Below are 20,384 nucleotides of genomic sequence, written 5' to 3'. Positions count from 1 at the left end.
AATAGTAATACTGCTCTTTAACTGATTTCTTATTATTGAACACACAAGTTTACTGACTTATACGAAAAGTTACGAGGCAGTTTTTTGTTCATTTAACCCTAAGTATATACGATGCGATGTATAGTCACATGCCAATGACTAAAGTAGTCGAACGCTTCTGGTGAATCACGATAATAACACGATTAAAACTAAAAGTAAAGTTGAAATTGTGGGCCAACAAAAAGTTTTTTTTAGACAATAGCATTACCTATTTGAAGTACGTTTAGTAATTAAACTAGTATTATTACTGAGCGCTGCATTAATTATCGACGAAATCTATTCAAACCGACACGTAACACTAAATAGCCCGCAGAAATAAACTAGTAAACAAAAATAAACAATTTTAATGCAATTTCGAATTTTTTTAATATAATTTGTCAACCCTTAAAAACACCTAACCCTAATCTGAAGCATGTCAATAATTGGCTACTTCTGCCTCATAGGTAACAGCAATTGACTTCATAATTATAAAAGACACGCTTCAACAATCTTTAACAGTCTATCACGAATCTTACACGCGTGGACGAATTCCTTCATTTATCGGGAGAATCTCAAAGCAAACACATTCTCTACTTAACTATTTACTTACTTAATGGGCGTTATCAAAATATCGCCGGGACTTAAATTCAAACAAATTATTGACTGAGACGACCATGTTTGGACAATAGAAAGGAAAATCAGATTTCGTCATATAGCGCGTGCTCGTAAACTATTTGAACATTTTTTTCAGAGCGCAATATTGGCGAGTACAACTTTAGTCGTTGAAATACACTACTTTCTGGACACGAAATGAACCTCGTTTGGTTAAATTTTTGTTGTTTTTATTGTTGCTGTGAAAAAATCTCTTTTTTACACAGAATAGATTGCATATCATAGGTACCTAATAGACGGGAAGTCGCTTGAATGAAATTATTTCTATTTGTTTCAAGAAGTCCTTTGAAAATTCAATGGGGTTCGCTATTTCGTCATAAATATGACTGTTCAAAGTCAGCCCATGGAACACTTTTACTTGAACTTTGACCTTGGAACGTATTCATAAACGCGTAGTGTGTTCAAACCCTCTTTCCAAACATTACACCAAGTTTATTTCATTATTTCGCTTATATGATAAACATAAATCAGATCATGTGATATCCTGCTAACGATTGAGTCAACATGACCTTACAATATACTTTACAATCTGGTAGTAAATAAATAAACTATAAATCTGACATACGATAAAACGAACTAGAGATCAAAAATAATTCGATTTGGATTGTAATTTCGTATAACCCTCAAGATTAAAATCAGGAGCATATAAAAGAAATCGCAAAGTATTATTTATCGAAGTTGATATCCATATGCATTTTAAATGAATGTGAAATTAATTTGAAAGACCAAAGAAATCACATCACAAGTTTTATGACCAGTTTGCTCATGAGGCTAACACAAATAATCAGAACCATACAAATGTCATGATTCGTACAGCCGCTTTTTACATTTAGAATCTGATATTTTCTGACTGGAGTAAATTTCACGTGATATGGGTATGACATGATATGTTACACCAAGAACATGCAAAATTCTCTAGATAGGTATAAATGCGGGAGTTCAATTTCCGAAATGTTTAAGAAAAAACAACAAATTCTTATCAGAATAATAGCACAAGGAGCATGACTGGGCAAATTATGCTTGTACACACGCTTAGTATAATTAACTGCTATCCACTGTTTGGCTTACGTGAAAAAGTTCTAATTTAGATATTTTTATAACATTATTTTACGATTTTATTTCCGAAATAAAATACTAAAAAATTATTGTTTGACATTCCCTCAGGAGGTAATTGATTTACCATCTATTTCTACATCGGCATTGCATTTGAAACAAGTTTTAGTAGGTTAGACGCCGTCGGCAAAACATTTTTGTCTTGTAGTGTGTTGTTCAAAACACGCGACAGTCGCTGTCACTGAAAATACCTACAGGAATCAGCGAAATGAAACTAATATTAGCAATTTTCTTGGTTGCCTTTACCCTTTATTGGGACATAGGTAAGAAAAAAATTAGCAATTGTTTTTATAAGAGTGAATTTTTAACGAATAAGTATAGAAGTTTTTGATACAGGCAAAGGAAACTCGTTTCTAGTTTCTCTCTTGGCTTTCTACGAAGTATACATTTAAGGCACTGTATGGTGAATACATATCATAGTGGAAACATTGCATAGTTTTCTTATTGATCTCATGGTTTCGACTTACTCAAAAGTAAAATTGTTACGAATATTGGTTGTTAATGTATATTGGAAGATCATGTTAATGAGTGGAATATCTCAGAAACAAAAATTTGCGAAGCAAAGTTTTGTAAAAACAAATATGAAAAGTTTTCTCCTTGAAAAAGAAAAGTGAAAATTTCAGCTAAAAACAAAGATCTCGTAGAATTTTTGGACGTAACAAAGCATGATAAATATTTATAATGACTACAAGTTGAAACCTTAAAACCATCATAAGATAACATGGTTCATCAGACAATCAGGCCTAGTTTTTGGTCTTTATCTGCTATAGTATAGTATAATATAGCTGCTAATAATATTTCATAAATTGCAATGCAAAATAAATTTATGTTTATTATTACGAAACTTGTGTTTTAGGCAATTCTGCTGAGGTAAGTGAAGAAGCAGGGATACGCGGAATTTGCAAAGAAATTTGTGCAGTTCGAGGCCAATGCACTAGTCCAAAAGCGAAATCGTGTCAAGCGTGTAAAAGAAATTGTTGGAAGTTTAGTGAGTACATGAATAAATTTATATGTAACGAATTACATATATATTAATAAATAATATTATATGCATCGCGGTTTTCCATCTGGAAATCATAGATAGTTTTATGAGTTCATTGAATATAAACCCCGAGATCTTGATCTACCTCAAACCGGATCCGCGACATATCAGAACGTTGATGTAATGACACTAACATTTGTTTAATACACGTTTACGTCACTTTGTAACAGAAGGCTTTATTTTTACAGCCTTTTTGGTAAAAAAGCCGTTTACCTTTATGTAATATTGTTTATATTTAAGTTTTCGTTTCTTAGTTAACACTATTGAACTGAAGGAAAATGAAGCGGAGGTGGAAACTCTGCTTTCAACTGTTCGTCGTTTGGTCGAGTTGGCAGGCACTCAAGGTAATTTGATTTTCTTTCAACATCATGTCATTGACTCCAAGACGACATTCTGGCGAGAAATAATCCATGAATGAATGGCCTCTTTTGTCAACGTAGAAAGACTGTCCAAAAATTTGAAATGAAATAATTCTTATGAAAAAAATATTTATTTTAAAAATACAAAATTTGAAATACGAACTTTCACATTTCATTTATGATATAATTTGAAAAAAACTAAATTTGTTTCACAAAACCCATGTTGCTCATTTGTAAACAAAGAAGCCACATCCAGCGAAACCAACCCAGAATATTATATCAAATTAACAGTTGCAAATATCGAGATTATCTTGACTATATTCAAAAATGCAAACCGTGGTATTCCTTTTTTTAAACTTCGATCAACATTGTTGTTGCTGAGTGAAATTTAAATATATTTTGTTAAATCTTTGCAGGTGATCAAGGTGAAGAAACAACGAATCTGTTGAAAATCTTGGTAAAAGCAATGGTTCAGCAAGAAGATAATGAAATAGGTAAAATCAAGACGGCTTTGTAGATATTATAGATTGTATAGATTTATTTATCATTCATGTTGATAATCAACAACCTTAAATAATAAATTCTAATTTTAGCCGATAAAAGAGCTAAGAAACAGAGAGAAAAAGACATGAAAATGATCTGCAAAGAAGTTTGCGTCGTTCAAGGGCATTGTAAATCGAGAAAAACTACTAGGAATACTTGCTCAACATGCAGGAAGCGATGTTTTACCCAAAGTAATATCATTAAATATGACTTTTCACAAACTTGTGGAGAGAATTATCGAATGGCCATTTATAGCTCAATCGCTGAAAATTGCTTATCTTAGACAGCCTGGCATTGGTTAAACAATAAAATTGATGACGGTTGGATACAAGACTTTTTAGACATTCAAAACTCTTTCATATATTTTATAGTTGACTGGAATTTAAACAATATTGTTGCTGAAGAAGAAACAATGAAAGCAATCAAAAAAGCATATCAAAACAAAAAGGGTAATTGCATAATACATTTTCTAAATATCCAATATTCTTGGCTACATTGCCTCAAATCTTTTTAAACTTATTTCGTTAATACTAATTCGTTTTTTTTTATATTTATTTTCAAATTTACAGATGAGCCGACATGGAATACAGAGTCAATGTCGGAATTAATTCGCGCAGTAGAAGAAGAAATTTCCAAATTTCAAGCCACGAAGAAGCCAGAAAGTAAAATTTTAATGTTTCTATAACTAAAAGGTTTAAAAACGAACTTAACATTCATACAAATTTGTTTCGTCGGTTTCCATGATTCAACGCTCGGGCATCAAAGAAACAGATGATTCAAAATAGACTTCTATATAGTCAAATTCAGGCGTTATATACTTTCTGGCACTAAAGTAACATTTTAGGAACCTCCTGTTCAGACATTGTTATTATCACTAAAATAGCCATTGCCTTTGCTGATTAACAAACTTTAAAAGCACCAACAAAACGAACAAAAAATGGTTCAAATTGATTAAAATTTGTTTTCGAAAAAAAGGTTTTATGAAATGTACGTAGTGCACTTTTTTCTTTATAATGACTTCATTCAATAAATTTTACAGGCCTTTTATACACAATGACTATCGAAGTAAATTTACCATATTTTTTTTACATTTTCAAATAAACCATTGCTTCAATATTGCTTTCAATATTTTTGTTTACTTTAAAATACCACGAGCTATCTTATATCAATATATATTATTTAAAATAATAGATTTATATAGTTCAAAGCTGGGAAACGTATGTAAAGTCGTATCAAGGAGGTCCTGTAAAATCAGATGAGGTTCGCAAAAACTAAATTTTTATTCTCATTTATATCAAGAGGAAAGCGCTAAAACCGAAGATAAAGGATCACATTTACAACCTGAAAAACTTTGTAAAGCGATGTGCAAGTTTCAGGGAGTGTGCGAAGAAGAAGAAGATAATTGTCGAACATGTACTTCGGAATGTATCAAACAACGTAATACTATTGAAATATATTTTTGAACAAAGTAATAATTCAGATATTCACACAGATTTAACAATTTTAACAATTGTTTGGCAAAGTAATGTAAGAAGGGTACATATGAAAAATAATTTATTCTTTTGTCAAATCTGTACAGTGGATTCCAACAAAATGTTTGAAAATATAGACGGAGAAACAAAACTACAACTAGAAAGATTGCTACTTGTTATCAGAAATAGCGATGGTGAGCCAGATATTTAATTTCTTAATAGAATTTGTATAGCAATATCTTCAATGTTCATAACTATGGTTATATATATGTATTGTATTATAAACAGATAACTCGCTGATTGAATCTCCAGAAATGTCAAAAATAGTGAAAGATTTGCTATCAAAAATACGTGGAATCGATATCACAGAAGAAGAAGGTAATTATGACCACAATTTTTTAAGTCTGTTTAGCTTAATAACATGATCTTCATTAAATGAAATAAGACCTAAATAACGGAATATTTGATATTTATATATCATGCATCGTCTCAATATCATCGTCGCCTTGCAACGATCAATACATGATAATTTGAAATCGTTGGGAAAAGTAAGATTAATGAATGATTAGGAGTGGAAATTAGTTTTTATAATAAATTTCCGCTCAAAAAATCCTATTTCTTCGCATTTAAATTAGAGAATTAATGGCAAAACAATGATGAAAACGCATTGATATGTATATTGCTCACAAAAAATGTTTATATGTTTTACCATACGTAATGGCCATAAGGTTTTTTGTATTTAGTTGATAGTTTATAATCTAGCTATCATGTTTTCTTTGAATATCGTTATAATTACGGGATATTTTTAAAATTAAGTAGTTTCATTTACTGATAAGTTACATTTTTATTTTTTGAAGACTTATATTATATTTTTATGCAGACGAAGAGAAAGGCGGAGAAAAAGAAAACAAGGACTTGCTTCTAAAACCAGAAGAGCTTTGTAAAGCAATGTGCAAGTTTCAGGGAGTATGTGCAGAAGCAGAAGACAATTGTCGAACATGTACTTCGGAATGTATCAAACAATGTAATATGATAATATTAAAAACATCTTGTTGAACAAATTTAAACTGGAATGATTCAAACTAATTTAACCAATTACATCAAGTTTAGTAAATTATTCTAATAACGGTAACCATCTTTACAGTGGATTCCAAAAAAATATTTGACAATATAAACGAAGAAACAAAATTACAATTAGAACGATTACTTCTTGTTATCAGAAATAGCGATGGTAAGCTAAATATTCAAATTTTCTAAAGCAATATGATGCATGTTCATAATTATACTGATGAATCTTTTCAATAGATGACTCGCTGATTGAATCTCCAGAAATGTCAAAAATAGTGAAGGATTTGCTATCAAAAATACGTGGAATTGACGTCACAGTAAATAAAGATAATTCTGAGTGAAGGAAAGGCCTTTAAATAAAAGCAATCTTCATTCATAATCTAATACCTAGCGAGAAAAATCTCTGAGACTTGTAAATCATACAGTAGCCATCACCTAACTATCATTGCGTTGTTGTAAAGATCAGCACGTGCAGATTTGGAATGGCTGACAAAATATTTAAACACGTGACAATGATGATTTCTGTAATAGTTTTGCTGCTAATGGATAATTTACTGAACAATGAGAAAAGCTAATTTGTTACATTTTCATGTGAAGCGATGTGCAATATTAAGAGTACAAAGCGGACACACTAATAGATATATTCATCACACTTCATCTGAACAAATGTACCTTTTTTCATACGCGCTGGCTATTGGGTCAAATATTTACTTTGTTTAATATACAATCATAACTGGTTTAAGCTTTTTAGGAGAGTTTTAAAAATAACACCAATGCATCCGTATTTGTCAATCATACAACGCCTATAAAACAAATTATCATATTTTTCCCTAAATCAGAACAGGAATATGATTTGAAGATAGAGAAAGTCTGCAAAGCCATGTGCAAACTTCAAGGGCAATGTAAAGAAGAATTTGACAACTGTAGAATCTGCACCTCGGAATGTTCTGCAAAATGTACGAAATAATATCATTGACAATTATATTCACAGGGAATATCTAACTAGCTTAGAATCAGTATATTTTCTATTATATATATTCCATCGCTTTTTCATACTTGAACAGAATATTGTACAAAAACAAAACAAAAATAAACAATAGTACTTTATTGTTTTTCTACCATATACATTTTAGTGATTATGGCTTTACCTGTCATAATTTAAAACTTGGCCTGAATGCAAGTTTCATCGAGAATGCTATATATTACTTAACCTTTCCTGTACCACGTCTCCCACATTCGTCCAGCTTGTTTCACGTGTCCAACTTGTATCGCCAGTATAACTTGTTCCACAGCTGTCCCAATTGTATCACATGTCCCACACTTGTCCCACGTATGGGATCTGTTAAACAAGTGTGGGACAAGCGAAAGACGTAGGACGAGTGTGGGACAAGCGCGACACTACGTTTATGAAACGCAATTGTTATGCATGTACTTTAAATATATGGAACAATGCAATACAATAATCTTAGATTCATCGTTGTGAACAAATTTACTTGTCCAGGACTTACTTGTCCAGGACATAAATTTATAATTAGAATTGTCACAGAATTCGAATATCAAGTACTTTACGTTTGTTAAAGAATGAATCTGGCATTCTTCATTCGCTATTCGATCACCATTATATTTGAATAGCAATTACTTGATCATTACCAAATATTTACAGTTGATTCCAGCAAATTGTTTGAAAATATAGACGAAGAAACAAAACTACAATTAGAAAGGTTACTTCTTGTTATCAGAAATAGCGATGGTAAGTTACAGGAATAGATTTTTTCTGCTCAACATATTTACTGATCATAACTATATATATTATAAATATATCATCTTTTATTAGATGACTCGCTGCTCGAAACTCCGGAAATGTCCAAATTAGTGAAAGATTTGTTACAAAAAATAAGTGGAATAAAGATCGTAGAAAAAAAAGGTAATTAAGCTTCTGAAAATGTAGATCCTGATAATCTATATTATATGATATCTTTTCATAATCTAATAATTAGAAACTAAAAGATCATTTTGATAAGTTATATAGTATACATCATCTTATGGTAATTTAAAATTATCAACTTTGTGACTTATGAATCGTACAATGCTTAATAAAAGGATTGTCATATTTTTATTTAAAACTGAAGGTGAATATGATTTGAAGATAGAGGAAGTCTGTAAAGCCATGTGCAAATTTCAAGGACAATGTAAAGAAGAATTTGACAACTGTAGAATCTGCACTACGGAATGTTCTGCAAAACGTACGAAATAATATCATTTGCATTTATATTTCCAGGAAATATTTAACTAGCTCAGATCAAGTATATTTGATATGATATATTCCATCGCTTGCTCATACTTAAACAGAATATTGTACAAAAACAAAACAAAAATAAACAATATTACTTTATTGTTTTTCTATCATATACATTTTAGTAATTGTGGCATTACCTGTCATAATATAAAACTAGGTCTAAATGCAAGTTCTATCGAAAATGCGTCACGTGTCCTAGTTGTATCACTTGTCCCGCCTGTCGCACACGCACCACGTCTGTATCACTTAACCATCCCTGTAACACGTCTCCCACACTCGTCTAGCTTGTTTCACGTGCCCCACTTGCATCGCCAGTATACCTTGTTCCACAGCTGTCCCACGTGTCCCAATTTTATCACATGTTCCACACTTGTCCCACGTGTAGAATTAGTTGAACAAATTAGGGACAAGCGAAACACGTAGGACTATTGTGGAACAAGTGAGACACTACATATTTGAAACACCGCAATTGGTATACGTGTACCTTGAAATGTATCAAACAATGTAATACAATAATCTTAGATTTATCGTTGTTAACAAATTTATAATCAGAGTTGTCACAGAATTCGAATATCAATTATTAAGTTTGTTTAAGAATGAATGCGGCATTCCTAATTCGCTATTCAATCACTATTAATATATGTTTAAATAGCAATTAATTGATTCTTACCAAATATTTACAGTTGATTCCAGCAAATTGTTTGAAAATTTAGACGAAGTAACAAAACTACAATTAGAAAGGTTACTTCTCGTTATCAGAAATAGCGATGGTAAGTTACAGGAATAGATTTTTTTTAACTCAAGTTATTACTGATCATAACTATATATAATATCATTTTATCATCTTTTAATAGATGACTCGCTGCTCGAAACTCCGGAAATATCTAAATTAGTGAAAGATTTGTTACAAAAAACAGGTGGAATGAAGATTGTAGAAGAAAAAGGTAATTAAGTTCTAAAAATGTAGATTCTGATAGCCTATATTATATGATATCTTTTCATAATCTAATAATTAGAAACTGAAAGTTCATATTGATAAATTATATAGTATACATCATCTCATGTTAATTTAAAATGATTTGCTAACTTAAAAGAAAATGGATGACCAGGTGATGAAGTTATTTTTCATAATATTTCTGTCGCTGTTGAGAATGTTTTTCATCTTAAAAATTTCAGAAGTATAAGGGAAATGCAGAAGTATTACTTTGGATCTTTCTCTAATATATTTACATGCCTTCTCATCTCCTAGTCATCGGTGCTAATTTAATGTCGCTATAAACTATTATGGATTTGAATCCTAAGATAATATTAAAGATAAGAACAATGCATTCATCCTTGTGACTTATGATCATCATACAACGCATAATGAAGTAAATGTCACATTTTATTTAAAACTGCAGGCGAATATGATTTGAAGATAGGCGATGTCTGCAAAGCCATGTGCCAGTTTCAAGGGCAATGTAAAGAAGAATTTGACAACTGTAGAATCTGCACTTCAGAATGTTCTGCAGAATGTAAGAAATTATATTATTAAAAATAGGTTTTTATAAAAAAACGTTCGAAGGGTTTATATATTTTTATATTTCTCGTTTGATCTTTTGGATCTTCATACCTTAACAGCATGTTGTACCAAATGAAATAGAAAAACTATATTAGATATATGCAACATAGTTTGTATTTGATAGCCGTATTGGCCATCATATACAAACACCGCATAGGTAATTTAATATGCGTCAATTTCCTAAAATAAAAATTTGAAAAAAAAATGTAACGCTTGAAGAAAATGCAATAACAACGTACACAATGTGATCATTTTACATTGCTTTTTTTTAGTTGCAAGGCTCGTTGGCACAGACTCTCTGGATGAAAGGTCACAAGTTATGCTGCAGAAACTTTTACTTGTCATATCTAATGCTGATAGTAAGTGAAGTTTTAGTCTGTGAAATTTCGATTCCTCATTTCCGTTGACGTTGTTATGCTTCTGTTATATTATCTGATTCAATGCCAAGCGTGTATCACGAATGAAGTTAATTGCTAACGTTTAGACATATTTTCGATTCTTTATCCAAGTTTTTAGATATAATATTTCGTTTCGAATTACATTTCAGTTAAAAATGATATTCTATGTCCTTCATTGCACAAATTAATATTTTGTCATCTTGTAATTGAAGCTGGATCGATAATGAAGACCGAAGAAATGTCCATGATTTTAAAAGATTTACTACAGAACCTAACAAAAACAAACAAATCAAACAAAAATCAACAAGGTAGGCAGCTGTTAAAATTTTGATTCTAATTATTCCTCAAATAAATAATTTACTTGATAAAATATTACCGTTTATTGCCCAATAAACCAATCAACATTGTTGAATGTAACATTATTGCCATGGCACTGTATAGATTAAAAATAAATACAAATCAATTTATTTCTACATGTACATTTAGTTTGTCACCGCAATCATTCTATTTTTATGCAGAAACAAAAAGACAACCGACAGAGTTAGAATACATGTTATGTGATGAAGTGTGCAAGATGCAAGGCAAATGCGATTCGGAGAATTCCCCTGAATGCAAATCATGTTCTGACAAATGCTTGAATACAGGTTTTTATAGATATTTTTATAGATAAGGGCCTAACTTCACTGTATGTTAAATACAACTGACATTTTGTGTCAAAATAGGTTTTTGATAAACACGACCCGGCTCATTTCTTACTTGTTAATTCTTTTTATTCAATAGATCTTAACATAACATAATTTATAGTAATAACTTTTATCACCACTAAAGAGCCTATCTCACCCTTACATTTATTTCCTACATATACGTTCACAAATTCTAAATTTTATCAATAGTAATATTGATTTTTTGGTAAATTGGGGCATCCCACCTTTCACACGTTCAATAAACTTGAGATTCATGGCGTCTTTCAATCCAATCAATTTGCCAATGTTCCTTTATCACACAAATCTTTATAATTTTGGTATGTTTATTATTTGTTCGTTTCGTCTTTTTATAACAGTAAATATAACGAACGGGATGATTGCATTGGACCAAAATACTTTTGATCAATATCGGAAACTTATGTCAATAGTTTTGGTGAATTTACAAAGTGAGTTTTCTCGGAATTCTAATTGATATAAAGTTTATTAGTAGGCATTTACATATTGTCATATTTCCTATTTCTCAAAACTTTGAATAATATAAAATGTTTTCATTATATTGGAAATGATACTTGTTTTTGGCAATATATATTCTTACTTGTTTTTCTACTCCTCCATATTCAGACAACTCCAATTTAATGAATTTACTCGGCTCGGATGATATCGAAAAATTGCAAAGATTGTTTCTTGTCGCATCTACATCAGAAGGTAACAGTGTTTTGCATATTTATCTTGGGAAGGCACAGCACTATATTCAACTTGTTTATGGCAGAACAAAAGCTGTTGTATTATATTCTCTCTTGCTGTCTTGTGGTATACCTAATTTCTAATAATAACCAGTTGAACTTAGAATTAGGAATAAAAGTTTGATGTAACAGAGAATTTTATTTTCCCTTTTGTTTGAAATTTATTGACAAAGTACTACATATTTAGATGATATTTTCTTGAATGATCCGGAAACAATACAATTTATGATGTCTGTCATTCGAAAACTTGAAAATTCAACTCTGGTATCCATTGTTACAGGTAAACGAGACTGTATTTCAGTAATGAAAAATGAGTTATGACAGACCATATTGTACATTATTTTTTATTTGTACAGAAGATGATGAAAATAAAGAATCCCTTTTACAATCAGAAGAGCTTTGTAAAGCAATGTGCAAGTTTCAGGGAGTATGTGCAGAAGCAGAAGACAATTGTCGAACATGTACTTCGGAATGTATCAAACAATGTAATACTATAATCTTTGAAATATATTTTCGAACAAAGTAATAATTCAGATGTTCACACAAGTTTAACAATTAGACTACATCAGGTTTTAGCAAAATATTCCATTACTGTAACAGTAAAGATTAACAGTAAAAAAAAATAAGTAAAGGAATGACAAATCCTTAATTCTTTTATGAAATCTTTACAGTGGTTTCCAACAAAATGTTGGAAAATATAGACGAAGAAACAAAATTACAATTGGAAAGATTACTTCTTGTTATCAGAAATAGCGATGGTGAGTTGAAGGAATAGATTTTTTAAACTCGTCATGTTGGCTGTTCATAACTATATAATAATATTTTATCCTCTCATTAATAGATGACTCTCTGCTCGAAACTCCCGAAATGTCAAAATTAGTGAAAGATTTGCTACAGAAAATACGTGGAATGGACATCGTAGAAGAAAAAGGTTATTAGCCTTCCATAATGAATGACTATGTGATGAAATTATTTTTCATAAAAAATTTTAATGTTAAGTACTAGGCCTACTTTATTTCACTCAATATGCCTGTTTAAGTCATGTCATGTCAGTGGACTTTTGCGAACTATAATAACAAAATAATATATTTATTCAAACCAAAAAGAAAATGTTGATAAAGAAAATGAAGCTGAATTTCAATTCAAAAAACTGTGCAAAGCAATGTGCAAGCTCCAGGGGATGTGTATTGAGGACGATACACAAAACTGCAAAATCTGTACAAAGGAATGTGTTAAACAACGTAAGACATTTAAATTTGTACAAGGTTTTGATGAGCTACAGCATTCATCAATATTAGCTTCAAACATGATTTATAATAACTAATAAAATTTTTAGTTAAGAGTGATGAATATATTCAAAGCATGAATCGAGATTCAGAATTTCCACTGGAAGAACTTTTGCTGGTTATTTCAAACGTTAAGCGTAAGTACTGTTACATAAACAATAGTCAACAGATAATATTGTTTTATTATGAATAATGCATTGCTTTGTTATCAGGACGCTAATAATAAAACCAGCGTACTTCACATATAATATTAATATTTTATGATGCGTTCTCACATCATTACGATGATTCGTAAAGAGCTACTTTTTGTGAGACTTGAATCTTTTCCATTCCGTATTGCCACCCCAATTCACAACACTCTAAGCAACGTGGACTTGGGCTTTAATCGGTGGAAGTACCGATAAATAAATCTTGATAATCATGATGTTTATGATTATCATGATGCCATTATTTGGTTTAAAATTAATTTAAAATTTAATTTCGAATTCACAGCTGTTTCGAGTAAAGTATTACAGAATCTTGACGAAGAAACAAAATTGCAGTTGGAAAGATTTTTACTTGTAATAGGAAATGGTGGTAAGTAACCCATTCAAATTCTTTCGAAAAATTCATCACAATTTTACTAATTTTGACTGTACGTTATACGTAGATACGTCCATACTTATGTCTTCTGAAATGTCGAACATAATGCAAGATTTGCTTACAAAACTGAGAGAAATCGATGTTACCGGAAAAACAGGTAATGAAGAAAATATAAATATTCAATAAAATCTAAAACCTTTTATATTGTTTATCTTTAGAAAAAACCTTAGATTGCACTATGTAAAATTTATATTAATAATTGTGGGAAAATATATGGAATATAACATTGAATTTATTTTAATTACCAAGTAGGTGGTTATGAAATGACCCATCATTTATGTTCAGCGTTTAACATAGAAATATAAAATGTTTTATGACTGATGATTTGGAATCATTCGATTTGGGCTGTCAGACATGGATAGGAAATAGCTGGGTAAAAATAATTTATGCTTCATTCAAGAACTACTGCAGCCTTTAACAAGGTTTTAATTTTGAGACGTTTCTAAGTTATGAATATGACAGTTGCGTGGTATTTTTTTTTGTGTCCATTTTCCAACGGCCTATTGACGACAAAACCAAGAGGAGATAATTGGAAAAATTATTTTAAAATTTTTATTTTACTAATGAATCTCAATCACTGCTGTTTTTCCAGGAGTAGGTGAAATGGGAGATTTGGTTACCCAGTCAAAAAAAGCTTGTGAAGCAATGTGTAAATTCCAGAGAATGTGTTTGAACGAAAACTCTAACAATTGTAAATCTTGTATATTGGAATGTACTGAAAAACGTAAGCATACTATTCATATTCGGATAGCAATATTATCTATATTATTGATCTATCTAACTAATGTTCAAATAATTCTATAATTGTTTTTTAAACCACTTTTTTTCAGTTTCCCAAATATTGCTGATTCCTTTCCGTCTTAGAGACACAAAAGAGAGATTTTTTATAAAAATGGTTTCAATTAAAAGATTTGATTTGCCAGTTCGCATTGTTTCACTAGGAACAATAACTTTGAAGTCAGCGAACAATTTTTTTGATATCACTGCTTGGTATTTTAAATACAGATATTCGGAAATGACACTACATTCTAATATATATATATACTTAGACATTCTGGTCAATTAACGTTGTTAATTCATTCAATTTATCTTCCCAAATCCAAGGAAGAAATAAGTTCAGAAGTCTGCACAACCTGGTGTCACGGGTATCTGGTGCGCGTTAAACAAATGTTACAATAAACTTCCAATTACAATTTTCATTATTTGTAGCTAACTCTAACTTAAAAAAAATAGTTTTTATTTTGAATAATACAGTTGCTAAACAAGCAGAAATCAACAAATTGGATGATGATACGAAAATAATGTTGGAACGATTGCTACTGGTGTTATCATCAACAAACGGTTAGTGAATATATGCAAAAAAGTAATATTTATTTCAATTTATTTCTCCATCACTGACAAAGATACAATTCTAATTTTTGTTGTGTTTTTTCATTTCAGATACAACGATATTGGAATCAAAAGAAATGACAAGCTTCATAAACAACTTATTAATCAAGCTGAGAGGGATTGAAATAAGTGAAGGTTAGATATCAACACCAAGCTTTTGTATTGCTGTTTTCAAATGCAATATGTTTTAAGATATTTTTCATCTGTATATCTATACCGTAAATGGCTAACTTCAATTTTCAACACAATAATATAAATAATATATAATGTGGTAAATTTGTTATATTTTAACCAAATCATGTCATAATTGTCCTTTTCGGTTTGAAAACAGAGCATGGAAATGATTTGAATTTGGAGAAAATTTGTAAGGCAATGTGCAAGTTTCAATCGCAATGTAAAGAGGAATTTGATAACTGCCGAACCTGCACTTCAGAGTGTTCTACAGAACGTAAGAAACAATTTCTTTTCAACAATTCGTAATCGATTCAGCATCAAATACCTTAAAACGCAGAAAAATATTCGTTGTAGTGAAGTAAAAACTAAGAGAATAAAATCGAATACAATGTAGACTCGGCAGCATGCGTTCTTATTAACTCATTCAATAAATGTTCAACAAAACTTATTTTTGTTTCCTTCAGTTGCAAAACTCATAGGCACGAATCAATTGGACAAAGAATCACAAGTGATGATGAACAGGCTTCTACTAGTAATATCAAATGTTGATGGTGAGTATATTTCTAGCAACGTGAATTAACTTTGAAGCGTTCAATTTCATTCATAGTTAATGTTTAATGCAGTACCCAGTATTTTCAATGATATTTCGTTTTTTATTTTATGGGCAAAAAAACAAATATTTCATTCGGCTTCTTGGTGTTTTACACTATTTCCTAAATATTAATCTAAATGAGGTTATTTTTAAATATTTAAATGTATTTTTTTCCCAATATACATGGTGCAGATTCTATGTTGAACAAAGCAGATATTTCAAAACAGTTGAAGGATTTGATTTCGAAACTTACACAAGGTGGATCGTTGGGCACAAAAGGTGATAAGAGTTGTATTATCAAAAAATTATTTTTAAACACGGAATGTACCTTGGTCTTGTTGGTATTCTTTTTTTTGAAAAAGGTTGCTTTTTTCTTCAACTACAAGACCAATTGCTTTGAAATTTTCAGTGGTTGAAGATTGTATTTTTGCTAGAAGTCTGTGGTCTTTACGGAACTCGTTTTTCATGTGCGATGACGTCATAAAAATTAAAAAAGCGCACCTTGTGGTGGTTCATATTTTGCGTAAGTGGATATATGGTAGTCGGGCGATGTCGTGAAGGCTGCTGTACCGGTCTACTGTGACGGATTGCATTCCCGTACTACTTCGTTTAGGCTTTCGTGCCCATATATTTGAGCATCGCTCTCTTGGTATTTTACTAAAATATGACTAAATTTACTGAAAAACAGACAAACTATTGAATGAGCAAACCTACCTATTGAATAACTTTCAATTTGCTGAAAACTTTAAAGATAAACTATGTTCAAAGATTAAACATTGCAACTATTAGAATTATGTTGGTCATGAAATTTACTTCACGTTATCAAAAAGTCACAGTTCCATAACCGTACTGGTATATATAAATACTATCCGTGTTTGTACCATTTTACTTGCTTTACTGTGCATATAAATATTTCACAAACAAATTATACCATCATTTATTGGTATATATTCCAGCATTTTTTTTTTACAGAAGTGCCAGGGAAACCAACTGAGGTATCAAACTTGCTCTGTGATGAAGTTTGCAAAATGCAAAACAAATGCGATTTAAAGGATTCGTCTGAATGTAAAACCTGTGTAGATGAATGCTCTAATTCAGGTTCGTTTCGATTATTTACTGTAATATGAAAATGTTGGATCATCTTGCTCAAGAAAATTATATTTCCTCTAAATAATGTATATTGTAAATCTTTCATATGCTATGCTTTGTTTCGTAAAAGAATTAATTGGTATTTGTTGGTATATTTTTTATATTTCGTTTTAGTAATTATCTCGAATGGAATGATTAAATTAGATGACAATACCTTTGCTCAATACCGGAAACTCATGTCATTTATTTCATTGAATATACAAAGTAAGTTTTTAAATCATAAAGTTAGTTTTTAATAGATCCTTTTAATTTTCTCCGTGTTGTCATCTTCATCAATGAAATTTGTTTGGTGTGATTCGGTTTTTTGTGTCTTATATTTTTTAAAGTAATTTTTGATGAGAGATTAGGCTAAAACTACCGACACAATCCGCTGGTAAAATATACCTACTTTGAAACAACCTATAGTAGTGGAATAGGCATTTTTGAAGAATACGCAAGTAAAATCACTAAATTTATCAGAAATATTACATATTAAATTTGACGAACATTATATAAAAAAACAGGAACTTTTATCGTAGTCAACAGTTTTCTCGACGTTTTGCAAGTTGTAAATCATCTTTTGCACTTACAGCTAACACGAATTTATTGGACCTGCTTGATTCTGATGATGTGACACGACTTCAACGATTGTTTCTTGTCGCATCAACTTCAGAAGGTAGATTGGCTCAGGATTGCAGCTTTCCAATAAATATACCGTATAATTTTAACATTTGAAAAATCATGTTATAAATAAGTATTTTTAAAATAATAATTTAATTTAATATTAAAAAACTTAGATTGGATAAAATGACTACATTTACAAAACTTGAAGAGTAATTGTGCACGATATAACAAGACTTTTTATCTTTGATTTTATTAAATTTTGTAATAAATATTCAGATGATACTGCATTGAATAATCCTGAAATGCTTGAATTCTTGATGTCAGTCATTATGAAACTTCAAAACGCAACTGCGATTCCCACTGTTACAGGTATGATTAACGTTTCATATTTTGTTACAAATTACTATTTTGCATGTTTCCAAAAAAATTCTTTTAAGGGAAATACTCTTCATTCATTATTTTTTTTATTTGTAGTTGCGCCTTCAACTGAATCACCTTCAACATCTACAAACTACGATGATATAGAAATATTTTGTAAAGTTATTTGTTGGATTCAAAATTGCTCTCCTAATGAACTTTCCTCAAACAACTGTCAGGTTTGCAGAAGAAGCTGTGTCTCAAATTGTAAGTATCTACACTTTTTTGAGTTTCATTTTTTTTAATTAAATATTTTATTTCTAAACGGTTTATTACAACTAAATAGTCATAAGTGACAGACGTTATATTATAAAATTGATTCATTTTATATACACTACGTTTCTCATAATATTAATTTAAAATTTATTTATAATTCTAATTCCAGTTGGAGAAAATGAAAATTTAAAAACACCAGAAGGAATAAAACTTCTCCAACAATTAACAGAATCTGTAATAATAAATGCAGGTAAGGTTGATAGAATAGGCCTTCAAATTTACAATTTTACCCATATAAACAAAAAGGAATTCAGCAATAAACATACAATTCTATGTCTTTTATATTAATGTAAATTTATAATATTATAATTTAAAAAAATAATATATATACGATACTGTATAGATAATGTATTAAATTATATTGAATTATTCACGTCTTTAATCTTTGAATATACTGTTCGATTCAATACAAAATTCCTTCATTTTCTAATGTATTCTGCTGTTTTTGTCTACGCAATAAAACTTTATATTTTTTGTATAATAATTCTTACATGGGACATTTCAGATGGATCAATCACTGTTAATTCTGACACCGACAAATATCTGGCAAAACTGACGCAGGTTATTTACGGTCATGCTAGCACAGCATCGCCTACGATGCCGGCACAGACAACGAAGCCAGGTAAAATTGAGCTGAAGTAGAAAATAGTATTTTTATCCTCATTAGGATTTTAAAATAAGTTCATTTTTAAATTTAACTTATGCCAAGACTTGGCATGAAAATAAAATTTGTTAAATAATAATAGCGTTGCTTAGGACTTTGTATCCATTTAATTTTCATTGTAATATTAATTTCTAATTCTTCAAAAATGAAGACTTTTTGAAAATAGGTTTTCATTTATTTGTTAAATAATAATAGCGTTGCTTAGGACTTTGTATCCATTTAATTTTCATTGTAATATTAATTTCTAATTCTTCAAAAATGAAGACTTTTTGAAAATAGGTTTTCATTTAGTTTTAGTCAAACTTTGTTTGCCTTCGCTCATTTATTTATAAATATGTATCCTAATATGATGATTATTTTGCAAATTTCCATTACTATATGTTTCTGTCAAATACCTTGATTCCTTTGTGACCGCATTACCGGTAAAATTAACGATATTATCCTTTTTCAAGTACAATTTTTATCGACTAAAATGGCGTGTAAAATGGAATGTGCGGATAGATGCATGAATAGAACAAGCAGGAGAGAAATTTTGGATGAAGTTCCAAGAAAATGTCGATCTTGTATAAGAACGATCTGCAGTAAGTTCACTCACGATATTGGATATCGAACACACGAATTGGGAGTATTAAAATTTCTGTGGAAATGAATTCTTGCCTTTTTGTTACGTTGGCAACTTGGAAAACAGTTCATTTCGATCAGATTAAAAAATCGTATTCAGGATATAACTCGTTATTCATTTACGTATCAACTGAACGTTTTGAGTATTGTATTAGGTTTATCATGACTATGTGGATGGTAATTTTGTGAATTTATTATTAGAAAAAAAAATTTCATTTTTTTACAGATTTATTCCGAATGTACAATACTGACTGCCCATTTGACACAATGGAAAATCAATGTAGTGAATTCTGTCCACTTGTGCCAAATGATATAAAAGAGATGAATGGAGATTGTGGGGTTTGCTTCGAGAGTTGTGTTTTAGGAGGTAAATATTAGTATTGTATATGTTAAAAAGACATGCAATACTAAACGTACTCCTCAGTGAAGATAATTTATAATACATTTTATAATATTACAATGCTCAAAAATCAAATTTAAATTCACCATTGTAGGTAGAGCCTTAGCTAAGTATCGGATTTGGCGGATTGATCTGAGTAATGCCTCGTTGTGACGCAATATAGCAAAAAGGCAAACTGAGAG

General features: G+C 30.3%; 1 protein-coding gene across 13 annotated transcripts; it reads left to right on the top strand.

Annotated features, from left to right (window-relative positions):
* Nucleotides 1-1,917: 1,917 nt before the first annotated feature.
* Nucleotides 1,918-20,195, top strand: LOC120329698 (uncharacterized). Of its 13 annotated transcripts, none has more exons than XM_078118797.1 (48): nucleotides 1,918-2,066; nucleotides 2,660-2,791; nucleotides 3,100-3,189; nucleotides 3,621-3,698; nucleotides 3,798-3,938; nucleotides 4,119-4,196; nucleotides 4,317-4,409; nucleotides 5,047-5,184; nucleotides 5,327-5,413; nucleotides 5,508-5,597; nucleotides 6,100-6,243; nucleotides 6,364-6,450; nucleotides 6,525-6,615; nucleotides 7,128-7,243; nucleotides 7,951-8,037; nucleotides 8,122-8,211; nucleotides 8,417-8,530; nucleotides 9,267-9,353; nucleotides 9,438-9,527; nucleotides 9,984-10,097; nucleotides 10,417-10,503; nucleotides 10,755-10,850; nucleotides 11,061-11,186; nucleotides 11,603-11,692; nucleotides 11,868-11,951; nucleotides 12,177-12,269; nucleotides 12,349-12,474; nucleotides 12,661-12,747; nucleotides 12,831-12,920; nucleotides 13,096-13,230; nucleotides 13,326-13,412; nucleotides 13,768-13,851; nucleotides 13,925-14,014; nucleotides 14,510-14,641; nucleotides 15,151-15,258; nucleotides 15,358-15,441; nucleotides 15,638-15,754; nucleotides 15,945-16,031; nucleotides 16,265-16,351; nucleotides 17,045-17,170; nucleotides 17,336-17,425; nucleotides 17,793-17,876; nucleotides 18,101-18,193; nucleotides 18,299-18,448; nucleotides 18,627-18,707; nucleotides 19,023-19,139; nucleotides 19,634-19,762; nucleotides 20,029-20,195. In XM_078118797.1, exons 1-48 carry the CDS (start codon nucleotides 2,012-2,014, stop codon nucleotides 20,178-20,180), a joined length of 4,914 nt encoding a protein of 1,637 aa, XP_077974923.1. In that variant the 5' UTR covers nucleotides 1,918-2,011; the 3' UTR covers nucleotides 20,181-20,195. The 13 variants fall into 13 exon arrangements, with proteins under 13 accessions (XP_077974923.1, XP_077974926.1, XP_077974922.1 ...); XM_078118800.1 differs by having other exon boundaries at nucleotides 12,346-12,474; nucleotides 14,513-14,641; nucleotides 15,172-15,258; XM_078118796.1 differs by having other exon boundaries at nucleotides 12,346-12,474; nucleotides 14,513-14,641.
* Nucleotides 20,196-20,384: the final 189 nt, after the last annotated feature.

The sequence above is a fragment of the Styela clava genome, chromosome 12, assembly GCF_964204865.1.
Source record: "Styela clava chromosome 12, kaStyClav1.hap1.2, whole genome shotgun sequence".
Classification (NCBI taxonomy): domain Eukaryota; kingdom Metazoa; phylum Chordata; class Ascidiacea; order Stolidobranchia; family Styelidae; genus Styela; species Styela clava.
This window is presented reverse-complemented; position numbering and strand designations above follow the sequence as displayed.

Excerpts from the sequence above, each read along its gene's own strand:
- LOC120329698 (XM_078118795.1), top strand. The coding sequence starts at position 2,012 with ATGAAACTAATATTAGCAATTTTCTTGGTTGCCTTTACCCTTTATTGG. Across the intron at positions 6,244-6,363 it reads TTCGGAATGTATCAAACAAT|TGGATTCCAAAAAAATATTT; the intron begins GTAATATGATAA and ends CCATCTTTACAG. Across the intron at positions 8,038-8,121 it reads TGTTATCAGAAATAGCGATG|ATGACTCGCTGCTCGAAACT; the intron begins GTAAGTTACAGG and ends ATCTTTTATTAG.